Here is a 24,998-nt window from a genome sequence, read left to right as displayed (position 1 = left end):
CATTGATCAAGTATAACATTCTAGCTTATGGGTTTATTTTATTCGGCTGTACCGGGCTTAAGATATAAGTAAAAAGCTATTAAAAACAAATTATGAAGAAGCTAGGTCTACCTGTTTGATGACAATAAGAAAAGAAATAGAGTGAGCTGATCAGTACGGACTGTATACCTACTTTTGTGTCACTTAAAGGATGTCAATTTTATTATGAAATTAATTATTGTGCCATTAAATTGTATGATACCGTAAATTTATTTATTACATACAAAGTTTCGATGAAAAGAATGTCATGCAAATACTGCATACGTGTGTTTTTTCTTCGATAAATGGTTACGTTTTGTCTTTCATAAAGAACACATTTAATCAAACAAATGAATATATATGTATTTAACACAAAACTGCTTCTACTTTCATTGGTAGCATATGTTGATTAGTTTTCACTTATTAGAGTTGTGCCTATGTTAGCATTAATTGATAAATCTATGGATAATAGGTAAAAGGAAAGCTCCTGCAAATAGTCTAGAGATTGCTGCATTATTGTCTGTGCCACTGCTTGGTTTTACTCCATTATTGTCACTATCTCTGTCCACTGTATCACGGCTAGAATCTATGCTCCTTTCATCATTGCCAACATCTGTATTCCTTTCATCATTGCCAACATCTGTGTCCCTTGCATCAATGTCACTTTCGCCTTCAATCGCTGAAATAACATTTTAAAAATATATTAATAATTAACGACAAGATTTACTTTGAATAATGTCTCATACGTGCATATTAACTTGTTTTCTACACATAGTTATTATAATAGCAATAAAAATTGGATTCAGCAGCACATAAATTTTAAGGACAGACTACCGGGATGACTGGCATATATGGAATACCCTTAGTAAAGGGGGGGGAGTCCGTGGGTCGTGTCCCGGAAAAGATTTAGAAAATAGTATTCATACATTGTATTTTAAAGCACTTTTGACTTAAAAACCAAACAAATACTCTAAAAAATGTTTTATTTTTACCTTTGATAGTGTTTTTTTTTTGGGGGGGGAGGGGGTTCTAAAAAAACACACATACACTTTAGTTTATTTGTTTATTCAAACAGGACAATTCAACCTTGTTTTACAATTTTAGTTAAACGATACCAAATGTATGTCAAAAATAATGATAAAAACTAGTGAGTGTGAAGTGAATACTCACAAGTAAACCTTACGTTTGGGTGAATCGAGTTGCTGACTGAGACACATATGAGAAAGTAGTACTAAATGTGGTCAGTATTTCAGTGAAGTAGTAGGTGCGAAGCTCCAGGGGTTTAGGAGATACAGCTACCAGAACATCACATGGAAGTACACAATAGTCTTCATACAGTTGGAGGTAAGAGCCCTGTAAGACCTCTTGTAACGACAAAAGGTGAATAACAAATATATGGGTACATATTAGGACTAGGGAGAAATCATATAGTAAGGGTATACCTGACGGCGGCCATCTTGAAATCCGCCATTTTGAATTAAGGTTAAGTTTTTAAAATAGGAATAGGGTCATGTGATACATGATTTAAGGCGCAAATTTAATCAGAAGAACAATGGTGACGTTAATTTTGATTTACGCGCAATTGATAAAATGTTACAGGGAAATTAAATATTGTTGCAACATATGTATTAGTCCTTTATCCCACCTTGTAAATTTTGTTAATGATAATAATTAAATAAAAAGCACGTGGATAAATATTAGATGTATGGTAAGAATTGCCTTGATGGCGGCCATGTTCAAATCCGCCATTTTGAATCAGATAAAAGTTTTAAACAAAACGCATAACGTTGACACCTTATTAATAGCAAATTTTACCATAAATCCAACGGTATAACCATTTTTGCTTTATCATTAACCAGCATTTGTTATCGCATAAACAAGTTGCTAATTTAAGGAAAAATGATCAAAGTGGAATTGAGTCATAATTGTACTTGGGTCTTTCTTCCAGAAAAGTCCAATTAGTACAATCAATATGTAATTCAGAAAAGACTGCATGACTTGCACAAATGCTCTGCTCACAGTGAGCACACCTGACAAAGGCAATCGAGTTACACTTGACACATTTGTCGTTAACAATTCCGTCAAAGCAGTAGTCGTAAGGAGCGATCCAACGTCCAGGTTCTTCATTCAAATATCCAGCCTGATTGAAAGAGAATCGAATCATATTTCGAAAACGAGGAGCACTGAACTGGTAAATTGTAAACAACTGAAATTGTATGAACCTATCACGATGCAATATGTTCACGTCACTAATGTCTGATTCAAAATGGCGGATTTGAACATGGTCGCCATCAAGGCAACTCTTACCATAGACCTAATATTTATCCACTTGCTTTTTATTTAATTATTATCACTAACAAATAATTTACAAGGTGGGGTAAAGGACTAATACATATGCAGCAACAATATTTAATTTCCCTGTAACTTTTTATCAATTGTGCGTAAATAAAAATTAACGTCACCATTGTTCTTCTGATTAAATTTGCGCCTTAAATCATGTATCACATGTCCCTATTCCTATTTTAAAAACTTTATCTTAATTCAAAATGGCGGATTTCAAGATGGCAGCCGTCAGGTATACCCTTACTATATGACTTCTCCCTAGTCCTAATATGTACCCATATATTTGTTATTCACCTTTTGTCGTTACAAGAGGTCTTACAGGGCTCTTACCTCCAACTGTATGAAGACTATTCTGTACTTCCATGTGATGTTCTGGTAGCTGTATCTCCTAAACCCCTGGAGCTTCGCACCTACAACTTCACTGAAATACTGATCACATTTAGTACTACTTTCTCATATGTGTCTCAGTCAGCAACTCGATTCACCCAAACGTAAGGTTTACTTGTCAGAAACAATAAAGTTTTGAAAACAAGTTTTAGGTCCATAAGCCTACAACTAATGTCAAAGAGGCTCAACAATGTGTGTTAAAAATTAGTTGAAAATATAATAATAAAAATAATAATATTAAAAATAATAATATTAAAAATAATAATAATTATAATTATTATTATTATTTTATTATTATTATTTTATTATTATTAATTTATTATTATTATTATAGCTAAGCTAAACTCGCTTTCCTGCTCACTATCTAAACAAAAACAGTTTGTCACTTTACAGTTTACTCCACCTTCATCTTCATAGGACCAAACACTGACTGCCTTTTTTTAACAATTGGAAACACACTTTTGTGCTACCTTTTTCATATCCAGTTTGTCTTTGTTTTGTGAATGTAGCAAACTGCTACATGGTTGGACCTCTTTTGCGTCATAGTTGACCTAAGGATTCCTGTCTCGCCGAATGCCTTAAGCCACGAAATTGTTACACACGTGGACAGTCGGCCATTTTCGGCGAAACAGGAATTCCTGTTTGGCCGAAGACTAGTTAAAAGGGAATTTACTTACAGAAAAGGATTTTTCCTATCTAAGTCTTCATTTTCTTATGGTTATTTTGTGCAACGTTGCCAATTTTCATGGAAAGCTGTGCATTCCGTCGTCGAGCGTTACATTCCACTTAGATGTTCTTAAGTACAGAATAATTTTTCCTTTGCAAGAAACTTCTAAATTAAGTATGCTACTTCGTGATTCTAAATCTAAATCTATTAACTGTCAAACAGAAATACTTAATTAAAGTTTTAAGTTCGTTTTTCATTTTCCTGACTTCCTCATCCTCAAGGAATTTCTATGATTGTACATTCTCTTACTTATTTATATAGCTATATGAATATTACCAGCATCTACAGCCTTAAACCCGTCACTTATGAGTCCTGACGTCCCTCGGGTCCCGTGGGTTCGATTTCAGCACCTCCAACTGATCTTTATGATAAACAAACACCGTCCACATGCTTTTTCTCGTGGTTCTTACAGTCCTCTGTATGTACTTGGATTTTATTTGTTAATTTCAAGATCATTTTTATTCACATACAATATGTTCATAGTTGTAGTACTTTTTTCTTTTGATTTATATAACACGATTTCTTGACTACTATAACGGGTAATATTCTCTTTTGCAAGCCGCACCTTTTATTTTAAAGTTTCATTCTGTTATTTTGTTATTTTAAAAATCAGTTTTAATAACATGCATGTGTAGTGTGTTTATGGCTGTAGAACATCTTTCCTTTAAAGTTATATGACATGGTCTATTGACTACTGTAGCAGATAAGATTTCATTTCCAACCCGCACCTGATTATTTGACTGATGTGATTGTTTATATGTATTTGCAGCACTTTTTCAAATGATTTATTGTGTAACTATAAGAACGGTTTAAGAAAAGGTCCTTCTATGGAATTTGGCAAAGAGCAGACCTAACGTGACGGTATCATCTTTCGGGAGGACGGGTCTAAAGCCGCATGATCGGCAGTTCTAACAGAGTATTTTGCACAGTCCGCACCCTGTATCGACATACCGTTCAACAGTCTTCATGGCATTCCGTGAAAATCAGCTTTTTAGCTGACGACTTAATTTGACAATTTCCATTAATTTGTTTCATATTGGAAAGTTTGGAGAATTACATATAGTCTAGTTTTGTAATCACGTAAGTCTGTTTTCGTTGCATAGTTTTTGCGTGACTAGTTTTTTGTCCGAAATTATTTTCTATTCGTGGGCATCCCCGAAAATCATGAGGCTGAGGCTAAAGTTGAACTTCTTGGATCTGTCTAAATCACAAACAAAAAGAACAAGACTAAGATGAACGAATTCGTATTTTTTTTTTAAATTGCTTTCCTCAATATTCAACTGAAGCAAAACTACACACGATAATAATTTTAAAAAGTATGTAAATTTATATTTTAAATAGTTATACAGGGTGAGTCAAAAGTCCTTGAGTCAAAAGTTGCGGCCCCTCATCAAACCTCTGTTCCCATCATCACTTTTTACTTTTCCCGTCGATTTTCAAACTTATTCAGGTGTCCAAGGACTTTTGACTGTATATTATGTTTGAGAAATGAGAAAAACAGATTACACATTGTTTATTTCCTGTTGGTAATTTTGTTTAAGTGAGTGGTTTTGAAAAGTAATTTTAAATTTACAGTTCGTCTTCTGATATCTGATATTCTCAAATAATGTTGCTAGTCCGTACGTGAAAGGGAATACAGTTTGCATGGAGTACAAACGAAGATATCATTTGGGTTTTGCATTTCTATTTGTGCTTCGTTTTCCTGTGAATGCAGAAGTTATTTTATTGTAGATTTTGCTAATATTTCAAAGGATTTCATTTCAGTTTCAATGTTTTATTTATTTATTTATTTATTATTTTTTTTGACTTACTAGTTTTTTACCATTTATGCATGGTAAGGGATTCTATTAAGATTATATATAGTTTTAGTTCATGTGAACTTTGTGAACATTGCGATCTAGATCTGACAAAAAAAAAACTAATTTTACTTATAGCAATAGATAACTGTCGCTCTACTGGCAAGTTGCTCTGGGTAATTCCATACTTCTTATTTACAAATATTTCAATGTCTTACTAACAAAGAAAAAAGAATATTATATTTCACTCTAAGTGACTATTGGCAAGTATTTACTGGAAAACTGTTAAGGAAACAAATTTATATAAAAAGAAAATAAAGATATAAATATTTCTAGAAGTTCCGTTTATTAAAAAAAAATATATCGTAGACAGGCGTTCGATCAATCAGAGATAAGCTCTTGTTTACATTTTTCATTGGTCAGTCACAAACAAGCATTTGTTTGCATCTCTCAGGTTCTGTCTACCAGTAACTGCTCTTTCACTTTTCTATGAATGATTCTCATATTTGAGTTTACATCTTAGTTACTGTTCGGTGCTGGGAGAAAGATTTTTTTAGATATTTTTATGATATGTATTAACCCTTGTGTACTAGCATAGGGGCTTTTGGGATCCCAGAGGTGTTTATCATGATATACCGTATCTTTTAAACAAGTGAGATTACAGTTCAGTCTTTTCTTGTATTCTATCTCGAGTGTAAGATAAAGATGCCGCCTAAAAATTTCAGTTGTCTGTTTGATGGTTCTGCGTAAAGAACATAATTTAGATGGGGTTCTAGAAGAACCCATGGTAATTCCTGTGAAACAATGTTCTTGGTAGTACACAAGGGTTAAATTGTTATTAACAATTAGCCAAAAGTTATTATTTTCAATTTTAAAAAATGTGGAAAAGAAAAAAATATGTGTTTAACACTACGTGGAGTGTTTTATTCCATAATCAATCTAACCCTCCATGAAAATTGGCAGCACCGCAGAAATCAAGCTATTAAAAAGTTTAGACTTTGCTGGGAAAAATCCCTTTCTGAGTATAAATTCCCTTTAACTAGTTTTCTGCCGAACAGGAATTCCTGATTTGCCGAACATGGCTGCCTGTCCAGGTGTGCGATAATTTAGTAGCCAAAGGCATTCGGCGAAGTAGGAATCGGCGAATCGGGAAGACACGGACCTAAGATACTTGAAATATTAGTGGGGAACGAAAACCTTTTTACAAATATTGGAGGGATAGGTCCCCCGTATTCCCGCTGGTTTGACGCCTAATTCAATAAGCGTCTCTATGTAAGTAACGCTAATATGAGTTATGGTTACATAAACACCAAGTCAAAAATGTAAGCTATTCTCAATCCTTATTTTAACAGCAAGAATCGTCAGTGTGTGAGTAACGCTAATATGAGTTTTGGTTACATGAACACCAAGTCAAAAATATTAAGCTATTCTCAATCCTTATTATAACAGCAAGAATCGTCAGTGTGTGAGTAACGTTAATATGAGTTATGGTTACATGAACACCAAGTCAAAAATATTAAGCTATTCTCAATCATTATTATAACAGCAAGAATCGTCAGTGTGTGAGTAACGTTAATATGAGTTATGGTTACATAAACACCAAGTCAAAAATATTAAGCTATTCTCAATCCTTATTATAACAGCAAGAATCGTCAGTGTGTGAGTAACGCTAATATGAGTTATGGTTACATGAACACCAAGTCAAAAATATTAAGCTATTCTCAATCCTTATTATAACAGCAAGAATCGTCAGTGTGTGAGTAACGTTAATATGAGTTATGGGTACATAAACACCAAGTCAAAAATATTAAGCTATTCTCAATCCTTATTATAACAGCAAGAATCGTCAGTGCGTGAGTAACGTTAATATGAGTTATGGTTACATAAACACCAAGTCAAAAAATTAAGCTATTCTCAATCATTATTATAACAGCAAGAATCGTCAGTGTGTGAGTAACGTTAATATGAGTTATGGTTACATAAACACCAAGTCAAAAATATTAAGCTATTCTCAATCCTTATTATAACAGCAAGAATCGTCAGTGTGTGAGTAACGTTAATATGAGTTATGGTTACATAAACACCAAGTCAAAAATATTAAGCTATTCTCAATCCTTATTATAACAGCAAGTATCGTCAGTGTGTGAGTAACGTTAATATGAGTTATGGTTACATAAACACCAAGTCAAAAATATTAAGCTATTCTCATTCCTTATTATAACAGCAAGAATCGTCAGTGTGTGAGTAACGTTAATATGAGTTATGGTTACATAAACACCAAGTCAAAAATATTAAGCTATTCTCAATCATTATTATAACAGCAAGAATCGTCAGTGTGTGAGTAACGTTAATATGAGTTATGGTTACATAAACACCAAGTCAAAAATATTAAGCTATTCTCAATCATTATTATAACAGCAAGAATCGTCAGTGTGTGAGTAACGTTAATATGAGTTATGGTTACATAAACACCAAGTCAAAAATATTAAGCTATTCTCAATCCTTATTATAACAGCAAGAATCGTCAGTGTGTGAGTAACGTTAATATGAGTTATGGTTACATGAACACCAAGTCAAAAATATTAAGCTATTCTCATTCCTTATTATAACAGCAAGAATCGTCAGTGTGTGAGTAACGTTAATATGAGTTATGGTTACATAAACACCAAGTCAAAAATATTAAGCTATTCTCAATCCTTATTATAACAGCAAGAATCGTCAGTGTGTGAGTAACGTTAATATGAGTTATGGTTACATGAACACCAAGTCAAAAATATTAAGCTATTCTCAATCCTTATTATGAGAACAAGAGCCTTAGTATGTCAGTCACGCTAATTCCAAATAGTTCACAATCAGGCTAACAATTATCACAAGCTGTGCTGCATCCTAGTGGACGCTAAGAGATAACATTAGAATGCGGAGAATTTTCAGACGAGCACAAAGCTTAAGGTTGAACAACTATTATTAATAAAAATGAATGTAATCTCTTTGATGTGTTGAACTGAACTGATTGATATGAATTTTTAGACATAGCCACTACTTCGAACTGGGTTTCTATCACTTTCCTTTTAGTAAAATATGTATAGTAAGGGATGTGGCACTAGTTCAAAATTTGCCAAAAACAGAACATTTCATGCCAGAAAAATTAATTTATTAACTATCACATATAATCATTATTTATTTTTCATTATTACATGTCATAAAATAATTTTCCATTGTTTCTAACGTACAACATAATCCGTTCAATTCCAGTGAGGAAACCAATAAACTTAGGAGGGAATCAGTCATGAAATGCCCAATGACAGATCAATAAAAAAAGAGAAAGTGAAAATGAAATTAAATTTTTCAGTTTAACATCCCTTAATTTGGTCCTTTAGGGTAAGGGAGGAGGATGATTAGGGCAAGTGAATGATAAGGGAAGAATGAGTGGAATGAGAATGTGGGAGGAAACTGGAGTACCCAGAGAAAACCCCGAATACGATGTTGTCCACCACAAACAGGGGAAGAGAAAATCATATAAAAGTTGTTAGACAACCTGGGAAGCGAGTGAATATACTGGACACTTGATTCGAGACTGGTTCTCACAGTTGCATTTCGATTGAAATACGAGGAAACAGACTTCATATACGTCTTCCAAATATTTTTCACAATCCTATTTCCCCATTTTTATGTGCGAAAAATGGGCTTTCAGCTAGTCATATGATAAAATGAATTTTCATTTATCTTTATTTCCTTGTGGGTACAGAAAGAATAATAGAGAACGATAGAAGCACTGCATATACATAATGTTCCCGCTAACTCGCAACAACTCATGTTCTGCTAGATTGTGACAAAAAAAAAAAAAAAAAAATGTGACGTACGTCACAGTCTGACCATAAAATATTGTCTCCTCGTCCGAGGCATGAACAACCTGCATTCTTCTAAATTGGTTTATAGCATGCTCCTAAATTCCATTCTAACAATAATTAGAATTCTAACAATAACAGAACAACCTCACTGTCAAGTTGTTTTTCATGAAAATTTGTTTAAAGGATTATAAACGGGAGAAAGAAAACGTATACGATTTATCTTTCTAATCTTGCCAAATAATTGCCTATAGTCACGATGTTGCCGTAAAATTCCTTATATCTGCCTAAATTTAGTGTTTCCATCCGTCCTGTTTCAACGGGCACAGTCTGTTTCAAAGTTCTTGTTCCACTGATTTAAATTTTGTCCCGGCTTTCAGTGGTGAGAATCTTTCCACTCTTTTTCGTCTGGCTTCATTGTAGTGTCCTAAAATAATGCTTATCGTATTATGTTTTTACATTTACAGCTACACAAGTAATTTTAAATTATAGTATACTTGAAGAGTGCAGCACTCTACGAAAAACAGTTACATATCATCAGTGGATCTAATATGGTTTCTACTTTTCTAACCAACTTACTGATTTATCCAACAGGAATGAAATGGCTCCTGTGCTGGTCACATACTTTCTACCAATTGAAGAAATGAAAGTAAATTTCTCACCAGAGTGCACGAAGATTTACCCCCCACCAAACCAATTTTGCCAACTATACGAACATATTCCTAAAAGTAGGGATATTGAAACATTTTTACTGACAGTAGAACGAATTTGGTAGGCATAAATTGATAGGAACCATGGGGTTTTAAAAAGAACTCAGTAAACGAAAATAAAGAAAAAATAACCATCATACTGGTAACATTAATTAGTTAATATCACTTCTATCCTGACGAATTGTAATTTTGTACCTGAGATATAATTCAATTTTCGATTGATTCAGATTCTAACTTGGAAAAGAAGAAGGAAAAATATTGTAGAATTTGATTTGACTAATGCATTTCCCCTATGTTAAGTTATACCACTCAAAACAGGAATAAATTCGAGTCTGAGCTTCTTAATACACTTTTAGTTATAAGTTCCTCCCTGGAAGCACAGAAAGAAAGTATAACTTTTAACAAGACAGATCAGCATATATATATATATATATATATATATATATATATATATATATATATAGAGAGAGAGAGAGAGAGAGAGAGAGAGAGAGAGAGAGAGAGAGAGAGAGAGAGTTGATTAATTCGTGTGTCAATTTCATGTGTTCACTGTGCAAAAGTGGTAGGAGGTAAAGCCGTGCAATTTGGTGTAACTTTAGACAAAGGAAATAAGTTTTGTTTCGCAATAGAAGCATGTCACTTGTATTAAAGATTGAAGAGATATAAGGTCAAAGGTAAAATTTCGATTTTTTCCTTATGGGACTGCAATGGTAAATCCTAAAAGAGCCTGAAAAAACGTAAATCGAAGTGATAACAAAAAAAAAGCTGTATGGCATGATTCTACGTCGCAAGCCAACAACATATGCTTCAATCAATTAAGGTTAAGATAGAATAAGCGTCGGTTTCAAACTCATTAAGAGTCAAGCACGGTGGCTCAGTGGTAGAGTGTTCACCTCCGGTGCTTGGGGTCCCTGGTTGGATCCCAGCTCGTGCCGTGTGGACTTTGTGATGGACAAACGCCGTGCTCGTGGGTTTTCTCGGGGTTCTCCCATTTCCTCCCACTTTCTTCATTCCACCATTTCATTCATTTCTCATAATCACCGTCTCCTTTAACCTAACTGGCATAAACGTGGGACGTAAAATTTAAAGATTTAATTTCATTGAGAGTCAATGTCATGAGTTCAGCCATTGTTGAACTGGTCAAACATTTTTAAGTTAAAAATATCCAAATATCTTCTGTTTATAAATGCGAGAAATGGATTTGGTGTTATCTGAACTTCGAAAAGTTCATTTAGGAGCATAATAATTTTTATCAAAAAGGGTCTTTTTTTAAAAAAAAAAAAATACTAATTTCTTTTGCACAGCAAGCTAACCGCTCCGCCCACCTTAACTAACAATGCATCGTGCTCCAAACTTTTACTGAAGTATGAAACTAATATCTGATTTCATTTTGCTAAGATAAGTTATCAATGTCACTAATAGTCAACAAACTTCATACAAAATAGGTTTTCCTAACTTCTAAATTATTTCACCTCTTGGCCAATATCAGATTATTACAAAAGTAGAAATTTTATCAAGTGTTATTTTCTATTTATTTTAGATTGAATGTAAAAGAGGAAATTTGTGGTAAATATACACCGGAAAAAAACTTCTTTATTTCCTGTTTCAAACGGATATGATGATTCCTGCGATGATACAACAGGATATATTTTGCGTCATTACTGATAACGAAAAGACATTCCTGTGCACAATAAAGTCATATTTCTGTTATATATTTAAATGAGTTGAGAAACATTCATTTTAGCTACAAATTATATAAAATACATCTTTACTAGCTTGCTATAATCTCCTTTTCTGATTTTCTTAAAAGCTCTCAAAATTTCGACTTAATTTCTAAAGACGGAGCAAAATTCCATATACTACCAATGAAATGTGAAAAAGAATATTTAGACAAGTAACTAGCTAAAAAAAAAATGCTTGCTTTTAGCACGGGAAGATAAGTTCATGGAAAATATGAGAAACATATATTCGAATCCCTTCCTCCTCTTAGGATGATACTTAAATTGAAATGAAACTATTTATTTAAAAAAAAATTGCATGGCGTAAGTGCTAATTATGCTCAAAAATTAATTTTAAACGACACAGCTGTTATTCTGTTTGAAAAATTTAAATCCCTTTTCCTCTTAAAATAGAACTTTCGATCAAAGTTAAATCATAAAAACCCAGGTCAACCAAAGTGCCATCTTGTATGTTAGAAAATCATTTTAAACGGTTCAGTCATTTCTTTACTTTGACCATCTTATAAATACAGCATCGAAAATTAAAGTATTATAGAAATTAACCCCCTTCCTTCCTTTAGAACGCGTATTTTTGAAAGTCCTGCAAAATGTGTCAACCTATTTTTTTAACAAGGAGTCTGTATCTTGAATTTTATTAAGTATCTTAAGTTTTTGAGTTCTGTATCGTGAGATACTCGATTTTTGGCATAAACTCTGAACCCTTTACTCCCTTAGGATACTCATTTTAATTACAATGCAATAATATGATTTAAGTAAAAAAAAAAAAAAAAAAAACGACTGAAGGCAAGTGCTATGTTCCAACATTTACGAGTTATTTGTAACCGTTCAGCTATTTTCTTATTACCATGAGACAAAATCAATTTCATTTTTATGTAGAGAGAAAAATATTAAAGAAAGTGCTTCCTTTCTAGGCAGAAAATGCTGGGACACAGAGTTTGTATACCGAACTTCATCGTGAGCCTTCATGAATAGGTAATCAAAGTAAAATAATAAAAATCAAGATCGAGCTGGTGATGAACACAATAGTCTTGGTTTTGGTCTTGCGTGCAAGACCAAGACCAAGGCTAGGGACCCTAGTCGAAGACCGAGATAAAGACCTAGGGGTGCGAAACCAAGACCTTACCTGCAAGATACGCGTAAGACCAAGACCAATCTGCAAATCTTGCACACACACTACTTGAATATTTTTGTTGAAGGACATATATACTGTATGTATTTATTGTTATTAGCTGTTAGTATTTAAAACATACATAATTCTTTGCTTTGTATTTGTAATCATTTCAGAAAGTCCGTAAGAAGCACGAATTTAAAATGTATATACTGTATGAGCCAAAGCTATATATATATTGAAAAGTTTATTAGCCGTAGTTACAAGCCATTAAAAAAATAAGGTAAACCGACAGAATCGTATCCGATGTTCTTTAAAATGGTTATTATTAGCCTACGAGAATTACCAAAAGTACATAATTCTTGGTAATGAAATTTAACTTGGATTTTCAATAAAATCGCTTCTGTTTCAAAACGGTAACTTGTTCTCACAAACTGTTACACCTACTCTTAGTTTTATATTATAGTCGTTACGTACTCGCGAAATGGCTGTTTACTTGCACATACAGTCACAATTAGTACGATTTGAAACTTCGTATTTTAAATAATAATAATAATAATAATAATAATAATAATAATAATAATAATAATAATAATAATAATAATAATAATAATAATAATAATAAAATCATAGCCACATCTTTATCAGAATTTCAGGCTTAGTCAATAAATGAATTCAACGTTGTCTCTATTCGGAGTTGTATTTAATCGAATCCGATAGAAATACAAAGAGAAACTTCGAGAACAGGTAAAAGAAAAGGTGGGATTGGAATTAACCTTTCAGAGCTCTTTACAATTTACAGACAAATGTGTTACAAGGAGAAGGCACACTTTGGTAAGTGAATTTCGGGGCCATTTTTTGCGAGGTGTTAGTGCACATTTAAAGAGAATATTACAAACTGGGAGAGCGCAATGTGCAAAAATGACGGAGAAAAACCGACTTAAAGTTTTCTACTCGACGCATATATCGTACGACGCACAAACTTATCAAATGGCGGCGTGGCAGAGTGAGAAGAATCAGCGATTCAAGTGCAAAGGGTCTCGGGTTCGATTCGATTCGTTCGAGTCAAACCTTTTTTTTTTTTTTTTTTTTTGCTTCAACCAATAAAGTAGGCATTTGTAACTATAAGTAAAATATTAATTCACCATATGTTTATAATGAATAAAACAATACAAATTTTCAATAACTTGTAAATTCTTTTATGTTCCATGTTAACTAGGAACAAAATTTAATCTCTTCCGTAAATATTATTGTTACTGCAGTCGTGTAAAACATGTTCTTGAAGCTTCGTGTCTACATCTGTTGACAGTTTGAGAATTACAAGGGGAAATCTGCTTTGGTTATAGCAACATCCAGTACTAGCAAAAAGGAATTTCCCCCCTCAACTCCTTTGTAAATCGCACACTGTCAACAGATGTAGACACGAAGCGTCAAGAACATTTATTACACAACGACTATCATCAAGAGCGCCGATCATGGGGGGCCGGGGAGCCGTCCCCCCAAGTTCATGTGGGTCCAATATATTTTTATGAATATGTATTTTCATATGTATTTTTTATTGTTACATTATTGTTGTATGTATTTTTATGAATGGGACCCCAAATTTACAGAGAAATCGGAGCCGTTGACTGTCGTAACAATAATACAACTCGTGATATCAATATATTTAGGGAATAGATTAAATTTTCTTGCTAGTTAACTTGGAACATTGAAAGATTTTACAAGTGATTTTAAAATTTCTATTGTTTTATTCATTATAAACATATGGTGAGTTAATATTTTATTTATCATATAGTTGCAAATGGTTACTTTATTAGTTGAAGCAAAAAACAAAACAAGGTTGACTCGAACAGGAACAAAACCCGGGACCTTTTGCATATGAATTGCACACTTTACTCACTCGACCACGTTATAACTTGATAAATTTGCGCGTCGAACAGAAAGACGGTTTTTCCCCTTATTTTTGCTCATTGCGCTCTCCCAGTTTGTAATATTAACTCTTTAAATGTTCACTTCCTCCTCGCAAAAAATGGCCCTCGAAGTTCACTTACCAAAGTCTGCCTTCTCCTTGTTAGACACTTCTTTCTTTTCTTTAAGTTAACAGATTCACCGAACGTATCTCAGTAACTTGTCTCTATTTTCTACTCGGTTATACACGTTTTACAATCATTTCCATTAACCTTGAACGAGAAGAACACGAACACAAAAACATTTACGTAGGTAGGACAGTTAAAATTCCTAACTTTTCTCACCGGGAATCGAACGAGGGACCTCATATACCAAAGGCACACGTGCTAGCCACTAGACCAGCAGGGAAAGGGAATGAAATGTATTTTGTAGTGTCTGAAGTTGATACCTATTTCACAGTGCTGTAATATTTCTATTGGTTTTATAATGTTTACCGCATTCGTTACTTTGAGGAATGATACATGTTATTGATATAGGTTCTATTGCATATTCGTCCATAAATATTATATAAATTATCAGAATTATTCATGATCTTCCATGGAAATTCACTGATGCATGCGCAGTAGAAACAGAAGAATGCAGTTTACTGATATTAGTCAGAGTGCAAATTTCTAACAGGCTGTCAGAATTTCTTAATCGAAAGCAGTGGTTCCCAACCTGGGGACGCGCAGCTTCCTTCTGAGTAAGCATGAAGAGGGAGTAAGGTAGCGAAAGCTACTGGCAGAAATGAACTGTGAAATAAATAAATAAATCACCACTTACAATGACTCTAAAATTTAGCTTGGCAATTTTATAATGACCGTTTAAAAACATAATACTGCACTACGAGGGTATGCAAAAGCCTTGCTGGAAATAAATATAAATTTCTGAGATTATTATTATTATTATTATTATTATTATTATTATTACTATTTTACCACCTTCTTCATACCCCTAAATCAATTTCTTCACTGTTTTCTCGTCACACCCCATACTTGTAGCTATCTGAATGGCAGTTTGTCCCATTGTTGTTCGACCTATGATTTCCCCTCGCATAGTAACAGATAGTTTTCTACAGCTTTTAGAGCGAGGCATTTTGACAACCTGTAGAAATTTGCATTGTGATTCGTATTAGCAATGACAGTAAAGTGGGTCTTTCTGTTTCTACTGTGCATCATCAGCATCATTATATCAGAAGTATTCCGCCATTACCAGCGGGTCACTTACCGCAGCTGAGAAGCTGCTATGCTCCTCGATCTTCTATTAACCTCTCCATCTTCACATACATTTTTTCTGTTTTGATATCGCCAATAGCTTAATTCTGTTTCTATATAGTCTAATTCGTCCCCTCCCACTTTTTCCTTCCGCCATACCCTCTAGCATATCCCTCATGATGCAGTTCCTTCTTAACCAATATTCCAACAAGTTTATCTTCCTCTTAATAATATTTTTCTCCTTTCATTTCTAGCACCCTCTCATTCGTTTTCCTCTCCACCCAGTTATTTCTCCCCACTCTTCTCCACGCATATACTTGGAAAGCCTTCAATTGTTTCTCATCATTTTTGCGTAATGTCTATGTTTCTGTCCTATAAATACAGTAAAATACAATACACGAAGCAATTTATGGTCTTTTTTTCAACTCGATTTAAGGTCCCACAAAATAGTATTTTCTTTATTATAAAAGCTTCTTTCGCCATTTCTATCCTTGCTTTTATTTCACGTTTGCATGTCATATCATCACTAATAATAGTACTCAGATATCGAAAACTAGTCACCTGTTGTTTTTTCCCTCTCCTACTTCTATATTTAACACCGATCGCTTCGTTTTAATCACCATGGATTTTGTCTTTCTAACATTTATTTTCATCCCAAATTCTTCACAAGCCTTTCTCAAGTTTTCTACATCTTATTAATTTTCTTTTTAGATTCTGCAACAACAACCATATGAACCCCAAACCGCATACACCTCATCATTCTATCTCCTATCGAAATTCCATCTTCATTATGTAGACTCGTTTTCGCTATCTCTTCCACATAGCTATTAAATAATGTCGGCGAAATACAGTATATAATTTCTGTTGAACTCACCTTCCAATTACACTGTCTGTCTACTGTGCATGCACCAGTGAATTTCCATGGAAGATTATGAATAATTCTGATAATTTATATAATATTTATGGACGAATACGTAATAGAACCTATATCAATAACATATATCATTCCTCAAAGTAACGCATATGGTAAATATAAAAACATCAATACACATATTACATCACGGCGAAATAGGCATAAACTTCAGACACTATAAAATACATTTCCTTCGCTCTACCCGCTGGTCTAGTGGCTAGCACGTGTGTCTTAGGTGTACGGGCTCCCGGGTTCGATTCCCGGTGGAGAAGTTTAGAATTTTAATTGTTCTAGATATATTTGTATTCTTGTTCCTGTAATTCAATGTTAATAGAAATGATTGTAAAACGGATATAACTGAGTAGAAAATAGAGACCAGTTACTGAGATACGTTCGGTGAATCAGTTAACTTAAAAAAAAGAAAAAAAGTGTCTAAGGCATTTGTCTGTAAATTGTAAAGAACTCTTAAAAGTTAGTTCAATTTCCACCAAAGTAACATTTTTCTTTTACCTGTTCTCGAAGTTTCTCTTTGTATTTACATCGGATTCGACTAAATAGAACTTCGAATAAAGACCACGTTGAATTCATTTATTGACTAAGCCTGAAATTTTGATAAAGATATGGCTATGATTTTATTATTATTATTATTAATATTATTATTATTATTATTATTATTAATATTATTTAAAATACGAAGTTTTAAATCGGGTGACGCAGTATTTACGTAAACGAAATAATAATTTATTTGATAATATTTACTAGTCCACTATACATTTGCAAGATTTTGCTTTGGGAAATGAAGTGCATACGACATTGAATAGTAAAAGTATTACAATAAAAAATATAGTATTAAAAATATTGGTTAAGTAATTGGAGTTAAACATGCTTTCCAGTAAGAATTATATAGAGAGAGGATTTACTTTAAAGTGCGATGCAAACGAATATTCGAGTTTTAATCCGATTAGAAATCGATAACACACAAGAATATTTATTTCATTAGTTCTATAAATCTTTATGCTTATCGTACTATAATTCTCTTTAAAATTATGATTTTTCCATTTCAAAACGTAGAACTAGAAATAAATGTAATATTACAGAACTGTCACACCATATTACAGAATTGTTTATAAAATATGAACAAAATCGGCTGAGGAGTTTTTGAGGAAATCATTTAAAAACAAGATTTAGATTTTTGAGTATAGGGTCCCTTTCAACAGCGAGGTTATATAAGACGTGCGAACTTACAGCTTAACGTGGGATCTGAACCACATGAGCTCGCACCGGGAATTGAACTCGTGTCTTCAAAGGCGCCTAAGGAAACCTGGATATCTTTGACGTGGGAACCTAGATTCAATTCCCAGTGGAAGCTTATGTGACAAAACTTACCTTCAAAAACAAATTATCTGTTGTGAATATCTTCAGAATAAACTGCTTATGCCACATTATAAGCTTGTTAGTGAAATATTTATTTATGAAATGTAAACAATGTGGCTACCGATAAAACCGTGAAAAAAAAATCACCAGTACACAACCCCTTGTTTTTCCAGAAGAAATATCTTCAGAAGAATATGATAGGGTTATTATATTTTGTTTCTCAAATATAAACAAAACTGGCTAGCTGTTTTTGAGAAAATAACCTGAATAAGGTTCACTACAAAAGTAAACTGTCCTTTGATCTTTTCAGAAGAAACTGCTTACACCACGTTATAGCAACTATGAACAAAATCATCAGAGAAGTTTTTTGAGAAAATCGTTTGGACAAATTTCACCCCCAAGAATAAACTTAACCTTTTGGAATATTTCAGGGGAAACGGTTTACGTCATATTTCAGGATAATTAACGAAATATTTATTTATAAAATATGAACAAAATTGTCCCAATTAATTGTGAAAAACTTATCCGAAAAAGCAACTTAAAATTAAAATAACAATTGTGGATATTTTTAAAGGGAGAAATCAACTTACATTGTATGTCTGGTAATGAAATATTTGCTTATAAAATATGAGCAAAGTTCCGTCAGCCGTTTTTTAGATAATCAACAAAAATAGCTTATCCGTTTTGGAAATTTTTAAGAAAAATGACTTACAAGGTATTAAGGGTTGTTAATGATATATTGATTTATGAAACACAACAAAATTGTATGTATGTTAGAGCTGTTGTACAGAAAATCGCAAATATTGCTTTTCAGTTTCTAATAAACTACCCCTGTTTTTATGGAATGGAGAAGGATAATTCGAAAAATGCTCTTAGAAACTCAGAAAATCCTTAAGTTTAAAATTCGATCTGGATAAGTTGAACGGTATGGCCTCCAGACGAGTGTATACACATCAGGAAGAACGAACAAACGGATGAACAGATATTTTAAGATTACTCTTTTGGTATAGGGGCCATGAAACGTGAAAATTCGTTGATATCTCGAACTCGATTATTTTTACGAATTCCATACTTTCTTCTCTCCTACCGACGCTCGGAAGTGAAAATACAGAGAAATAAATTAGCATATAAAAGAATAGAGTCTGATATACTAAGGATAAGCTTATGTGGAAACTCCTCTGAAATTGACTTTATGAAAATTAGAGAGAGCACAGTAATTGCATAACCTTCCCGAAAGTAGTAATTCTTAGTTATGTCGACTCACACAATTTCAGTGCAGTAGCACTATTGTTTTGCAGTAACAAATTTCTTCCAAAAATTTGCAACTTTGGGTTATGTGGTGTCCGACGGTAGCACCGATTAAAGTTGAAACTCAATTATACCCATTTCCATAGCTTTTAGCAACTGAAAAACAAAACTGGAACGGTATTTTGAAAATATATATATATATATATATATATATATATATATATATATATATATATATATATATATATATATATATATATATATATATATATATATATTCCTGTTGCTTCTCATTGAGTTGTCAATTTTATTCTATCTTGCTAGAATAAAGCTTTGCAGTAGGAGGTGGAATGACTACGTGTATACGGTTTGAGATGATATGGTGCTTGTTACAGAGTCTGAAGAGAAAATCAATAAGATGTTAGAAAACTTGATGAAGACCTGTGAAGAATATGGGATAAATATAAATGTTAGAAAGATAAAAGCCATGATGATTGGAACGAAGCGGTCGGTGTCAAATATAGAAGTAGAAAGGGAGAAAATAGAACAAGTGACTAGTTTTCGATACCTGGGTAGCGTAATTACTGATGATATGAAGTGTGAATGTGAAATAAAAGCAAGGATAGGAATGGTGAAATAAGACTTTAGGAGGAATAAGTTTTATTGAGAGAGGAACTTCAACAAAGAATTGAGAAAAAGACTCATAAAGTGCTTCGTCTGGAGTATTGTGCATATTGGTCAGAAACATGGACGCTACGCAAACATGATGAAAAACAACTGGGAGTTTTAGAATGTGGGTGTGATGAAGAATGAACCAAATTAACTGGGTCAAGCGGAAACGAATGAGGTGTTAGAAATGGTAGGGGAGAAAAGAACAATTTTGGATACTATTAAGCAGAGGAAGAGAAACTGGTTTGGATATTGGTTGAGTTGGTTTTGAGTTTAACGTCCCTTTCAGCAGCGAGGCTATATGAGACGTGACCTACTGATTAACGTGGAATCAGAACCACATAAGCTCCCGCCGGTGGTTGGGTCATTAGATAAGAAGGAACTGAATCATGAGGGACATGCTAAAGAGCATCATAGATAGAAAGCGACAGTGGGTCAAGATTTGTGAGTGGGTCACTGGGTTGTGGGCCAACAGGGTGTGACCCACGAGCCACCGTGACCCACTATGACCCACTCTGATCCACCGACTCACTCTGACCTACCGACCCACTCTGCTCAGTGCATTGCAGACAGCATCTCCTGAACACTGGTGAATTTGTCTACGTTTTACTTTTAAGGCCTCCGTTTCTCTTCCTTTTTCATTTGTTTTTGTTTACTTGCCTGAGATGAGTATATTTAAGTGAAAAAAATAACTTTTGGCTATTGTAATTGCAATAATAACAATAGGACTTACTACATGGCTTTCGAGACACACAGCCTGTAAGTTTTTAGAGGAGCTAACTACCTACCCTGGACATAAATAGTCACAAAAGCTGCAGATCGGAACCGAGCGTTTATATCTCATAGACTTTAGTGAATTCACTCCTGTCAGTAGTCTGTGTATTGTTCGTTGTGTAATTCATATTTCTTTGCAGGTCCGTGATATTGTAAGGATGGAGTGGGATCAGGGACAGAACCGTGTAGCTGTGATTGCACTACACAAGTGTGGTTACAAAACATCGAAGGTTTTCAAACTTCTTCAACCTCTGAATATCACACTGAGATTCGTCTATTAGACTATAGTCAGGTACTGTCGGGTACCGTGGAGCAGTAGAATACGACAAGCCGTCGAAAATGAAATGAAATGAAATGAATGAGTTTTACGTCCCACGGTTATGCCGGTTAGGCTAAAGGAGACGGTGATGATGAGTAATGAATGAAATGCTGGAATGAAGAAAGTGGGAGGAAACGGGAGAACCCCGTTTGTCCACCACAAAGTTCACTTGGCGGGGGCTGGGATTGAACCCGGGACCCGAAGCACCAGAGGTGAACGCTCTACCACTGAGTCACAGCGGCCCCCCGACAAGCCGTCGAGGCTGTCGGGCAGAGAATGCATCGAAACCCTCTTCGGAAGCAAAAAATTGTCCCGGGAAATAAACATTCCACAAATGACAATGTCAAGGATACTCAGAAGTGACCTTAAGCTTAAGGTAGGTGCTTTCCGCCGATCAACGGGATATTTCCTAACCCCTTCACTGAAAGCAAACAGGAAGGAGAGATGCAAGGCCCTGCTTCACAGGTACGTGGATGGAAGACACAGATAAATTTTCTTTTCTGATTAGAAAATTTTCAACATTGAAGAACATCTCAACAAACAAAATAACAGGGTGTATGCTCACACATCCAGAGAAGCTTCTTAAGTTGTGAAAATGGTTCATCGGGGTTACCATTCGTCCTCGTTGATGACTTTGTGGATGGTGTCGTATGACGGGGTCACAAAGTTGCAATTCTGCGAACAAGGAGTCAAAACAAGTGCTCAAGTGTATCGTGATAAACATATTGGAAATAGCTGTAAACCTTTAGGCAACACACTCTTTGCCAACAAGCCATGAATCTTCCAGCAAGACTTTGCACCGGCCCATAAAGTTAAGGAGAATGAAACATGGCTGGAAACGAATGTGCCGGACTTTATTGCTACCAGTGATTGGTCCTCGGTCAGTCCAGATCTCAGTCCTCTAGACTATGCCTTGTGGTCTCAATTAGAGGCCATGGCTTGTACCGAACGCCATCCCAATTTGGAGTCTCTAAAACGTGACCTCATCAAAGCAGTGGACACGTTTCCGATGGCCTATGTGCATACAGCCATTGATGACAGGCCACGCCGTTAAAGGGCTTATGTGCGCATGGTGGTCACTTTGAGTAACGTCTGCACACTTTGTGTCATTGGTGTATGCACTTCTTCCAAGCAAATTTATTTCTCTGGATCTGCTGTCTTCTTTACATTAGGACTGCTCCTTCCTGTGACAGTATTTATGGCAAGACTGGCTAGTTGAACAAATTTATTTTTGAATCACCTGTAATATATGGATTATTATATAAAAAATATAATATAACTATGTGTGCTTGATGAAGACGGCCAAATTGCAAAGTCAAATGAAATGACTTTTGGTATTTAGTTAGGCCTTAATCCAAACTGAGATGTTATCATATCGCTTTCATTAGAATATATATAGACCCTCCATTATCCCCTTAGTATATATATATACTAAGGGGATAATGGAGGGTCCGAATTTTTGCGAAAAAATGTAATATCTAACAAGCCGTTCAACTTAGGGAGCTGAAATTCAGTACATTAACTCTTTATTAAAAATAAACAGAACGTGTTCCAGAATATTTTAAAATTCTCCTTTATAGGGGGGGACAATTTCTATATATGGGAAATTGGTAGTGGGTTAATTTGTAAAAATAATAGAAAACGATTGTTATTAGTTGAGAAACAAATTCATTATTAATTTAGAAACAAAAAGAGAAAGTCCACAATTACTTATATGAAATCCACAAATATTTATTCCACGTCAAGCATAATATAATTTAATAATAAGTAAGAAACTTGAACACAGGTATATATATATGTAAACTATAGACAGTTGTTGCATTTTACCTTTAGGATATTGTAATATTTAACAAGCTTTACCGCCAGCCCACATGAGGCATATTGTCATTAAAAGGCAGTAACCTTATTTAGATTTGAGAGTGTAACTGCAAGAGTTTTGATGGACAAATTAAAAGAAAGTAAAAATGTCGATAATTAAAGCTCATATATATATATATATATATATATATATATATATATATATATATATATATATATATATATATATATATATATATATATATATATATATATATATATGCTACATTACATTATTGAAGGAGGTATTTAGATAGAGTAAGTCCTATAAGTTCAAGTTGTTATTCTAAATGTCCACGTTTTCACTTTTATTTGCCAAATTGCTCTTGATTATTAAGTCATGTGAGAAATTGCTACAATAAAAGTGAAAAATGTAAAATTAACATATTTCCCTCCTATAATTAAATTGATAAAACGTTTATCACAATGTTATATAACAATAGCTCCTTGAACATAATAATGATCTTGTAGTCTCTAAATGATCTACAAAAGTGAAATATAGTAACACAATGATACCTACGATCATATATGTTGATAGGCGTTGCTCCATTTCCTAGTTCTACCGCCAGTACACTCAAACAAATGCAGATGATCAAAGCAGTGGACAAGGACGTGCGCATTGTCAAAAATAACAGTGATTGTCGATTGATTTCGGTTTATATCTTCTCAACCAGTATATAACACCTAACCCAGACACCGTAAATTAGATACAAATTAACTCTTGTAAATTTCACAGTTCAGTTTTATTCGTTTCCGTACCACATTATATATGACGCTACCCTTGTCAGTCAATGATAGGCTATGTAATCAAAGATTGTGACGAAAATAAATTCCTGCCACTTCTACTTTTAACTAGAGATAAATTTTTCAAAGCTTTCCTTATTTATCCATGAGAGAAACTTTTTGCTACTATATTTTCTTTCTGATAAATATTTCCATCATGTTTGATTTTGTTATCTAATTTTACATAGCTAGTAATGTCGTGCACTGTAAACGCAGAAGGATTATTTTTTACTTAATTTGGTGGTGTTTCAACATCTTACTCTTCGAGAACTTCATTACCAATCGATAAGAGTTATGCATAAGCATACAAGGAAACTCGCATTATTTCCATTATTTTTTCTTAACGGAAGTTACACTGAAGCATGACCTTAATATTGGAGATGAATTGACCCTTTACCTCGTAACTAATGTCAGCCTCAAGCAATAAGCCATATTAGGTAATTTGAAAGGAAATATATTTCCTTTCACTATATTTCATATATATCTGACAATTTCTAGGAAAGATATTTAAATATATTTCTTTTCAGATAAGGTTCATTAGCCCCTTTCCCCTGCATGATTTCAACTCTTAGCGATAGAACTCGAATAGCTTGTGGTTGTGGTATAAGCCAAAAAAAATTAACTGAAGAAAGATAGTAGTATCGACATTCATTGATTAACTCTAGGGAGTTAGTTCAAGTAATACCTTGCTTCTTTTAGAGACAAAAAGTAATCATTCCTATCCTAACAAAAACACATTTTTAAAAAATGAAGATGAAATTGATCTCTCTTTTTGGCAGATTTAAACCCCAACAACAGGTAAACTTAACAATTTGATTGACGCCAACCCGAAGCAATATGCTCCTAAGTAAATTGGAAATTATTGAAGAAAGCACACTCCAATTTGATAACTACTTGGAAAGATATTAATTTCTCATTTATTTCTTTTTACGACGTAGAATGAATTCATCTTCTGCGTTAACTTAAAACCCAAAGAATAAAATCGAGTTTGTTTTAAGTTTCAAATAAAACGCATGCTACGTCTAATGACAATTGGAGAATTTTCACTCAATTTATGACTGAACTTTTTTTTTAATTTGGGGGAGTAAATTTACCACTTCGTTTTCGGTGAATCTCAAGATCCAATCACTATTGAAGATTATAGAGATGATAGCGTGTCCCGCACAGACAGCTTTTACCCCATTTCTCTACAATTAATTGTATTTATCTCAATTCAGAATGCACTGT

At 33.8% G+C, this 24,998-nt stretch overlaps 1 protein-coding gene across 1 annotated transcript; it reads right to left on the bottom strand.

Moving 5' to 3' along the window:
- Positions 1-247: 247 nt before the first annotated feature.
- Positions 248-23,771, bottom strand: LOC145669260 (uncharacterized). Its single transcript, XM_081737580.1, has 2 exons — positions 23,509-23,771; positions 248-697 (listed from the first exon to the last, which is right to left on the bottom strand). The coding sequence occupies exons 1-2, from the start codon at positions 23,606-23,608 to the stop codon at positions 465-467; spliced, it is 333 nt and encodes a 110-aa protein (XP_081593706.1). The 5' UTR covers positions 23,609-23,771; the 3' UTR covers positions 248-464.
- Between the last annotated feature and the right edge of the window lie 1,227 nt (positions 23,772-24,998).

Source organism: Thermobia domestica, chromosome 13, assembly GCF_964235325.1.
Source record: "Thermobia domestica chromosome 13, izTheDome1.hap1.1, whole genome shotgun sequence".
Lineage (NCBI taxonomy): Eukaryota > Metazoa > Arthropoda > Insecta > Zygentoma > Lepismatidae > Thermobia > Thermobia domestica.
This window is presented reverse-complemented; position numbering and strand designations above follow the sequence as displayed.

Bases quoted from the DNA above. Each gene is read 5' to 3' on its own strand.
- LOC145669260 (XM_081737580.1), bottom strand. From the start codon at position 23,608: ATGCGCACGTCCTTGTCCACTGCTTTGATCATCTGCATTTGTTTGAGT. The intron at 698-23,508 runs GTAGGTATCATT...ATGTTATTTCAG, and splicing joins GCCTATCAACATATATGATC to CGATTGAAGGCGAAAGTGAC.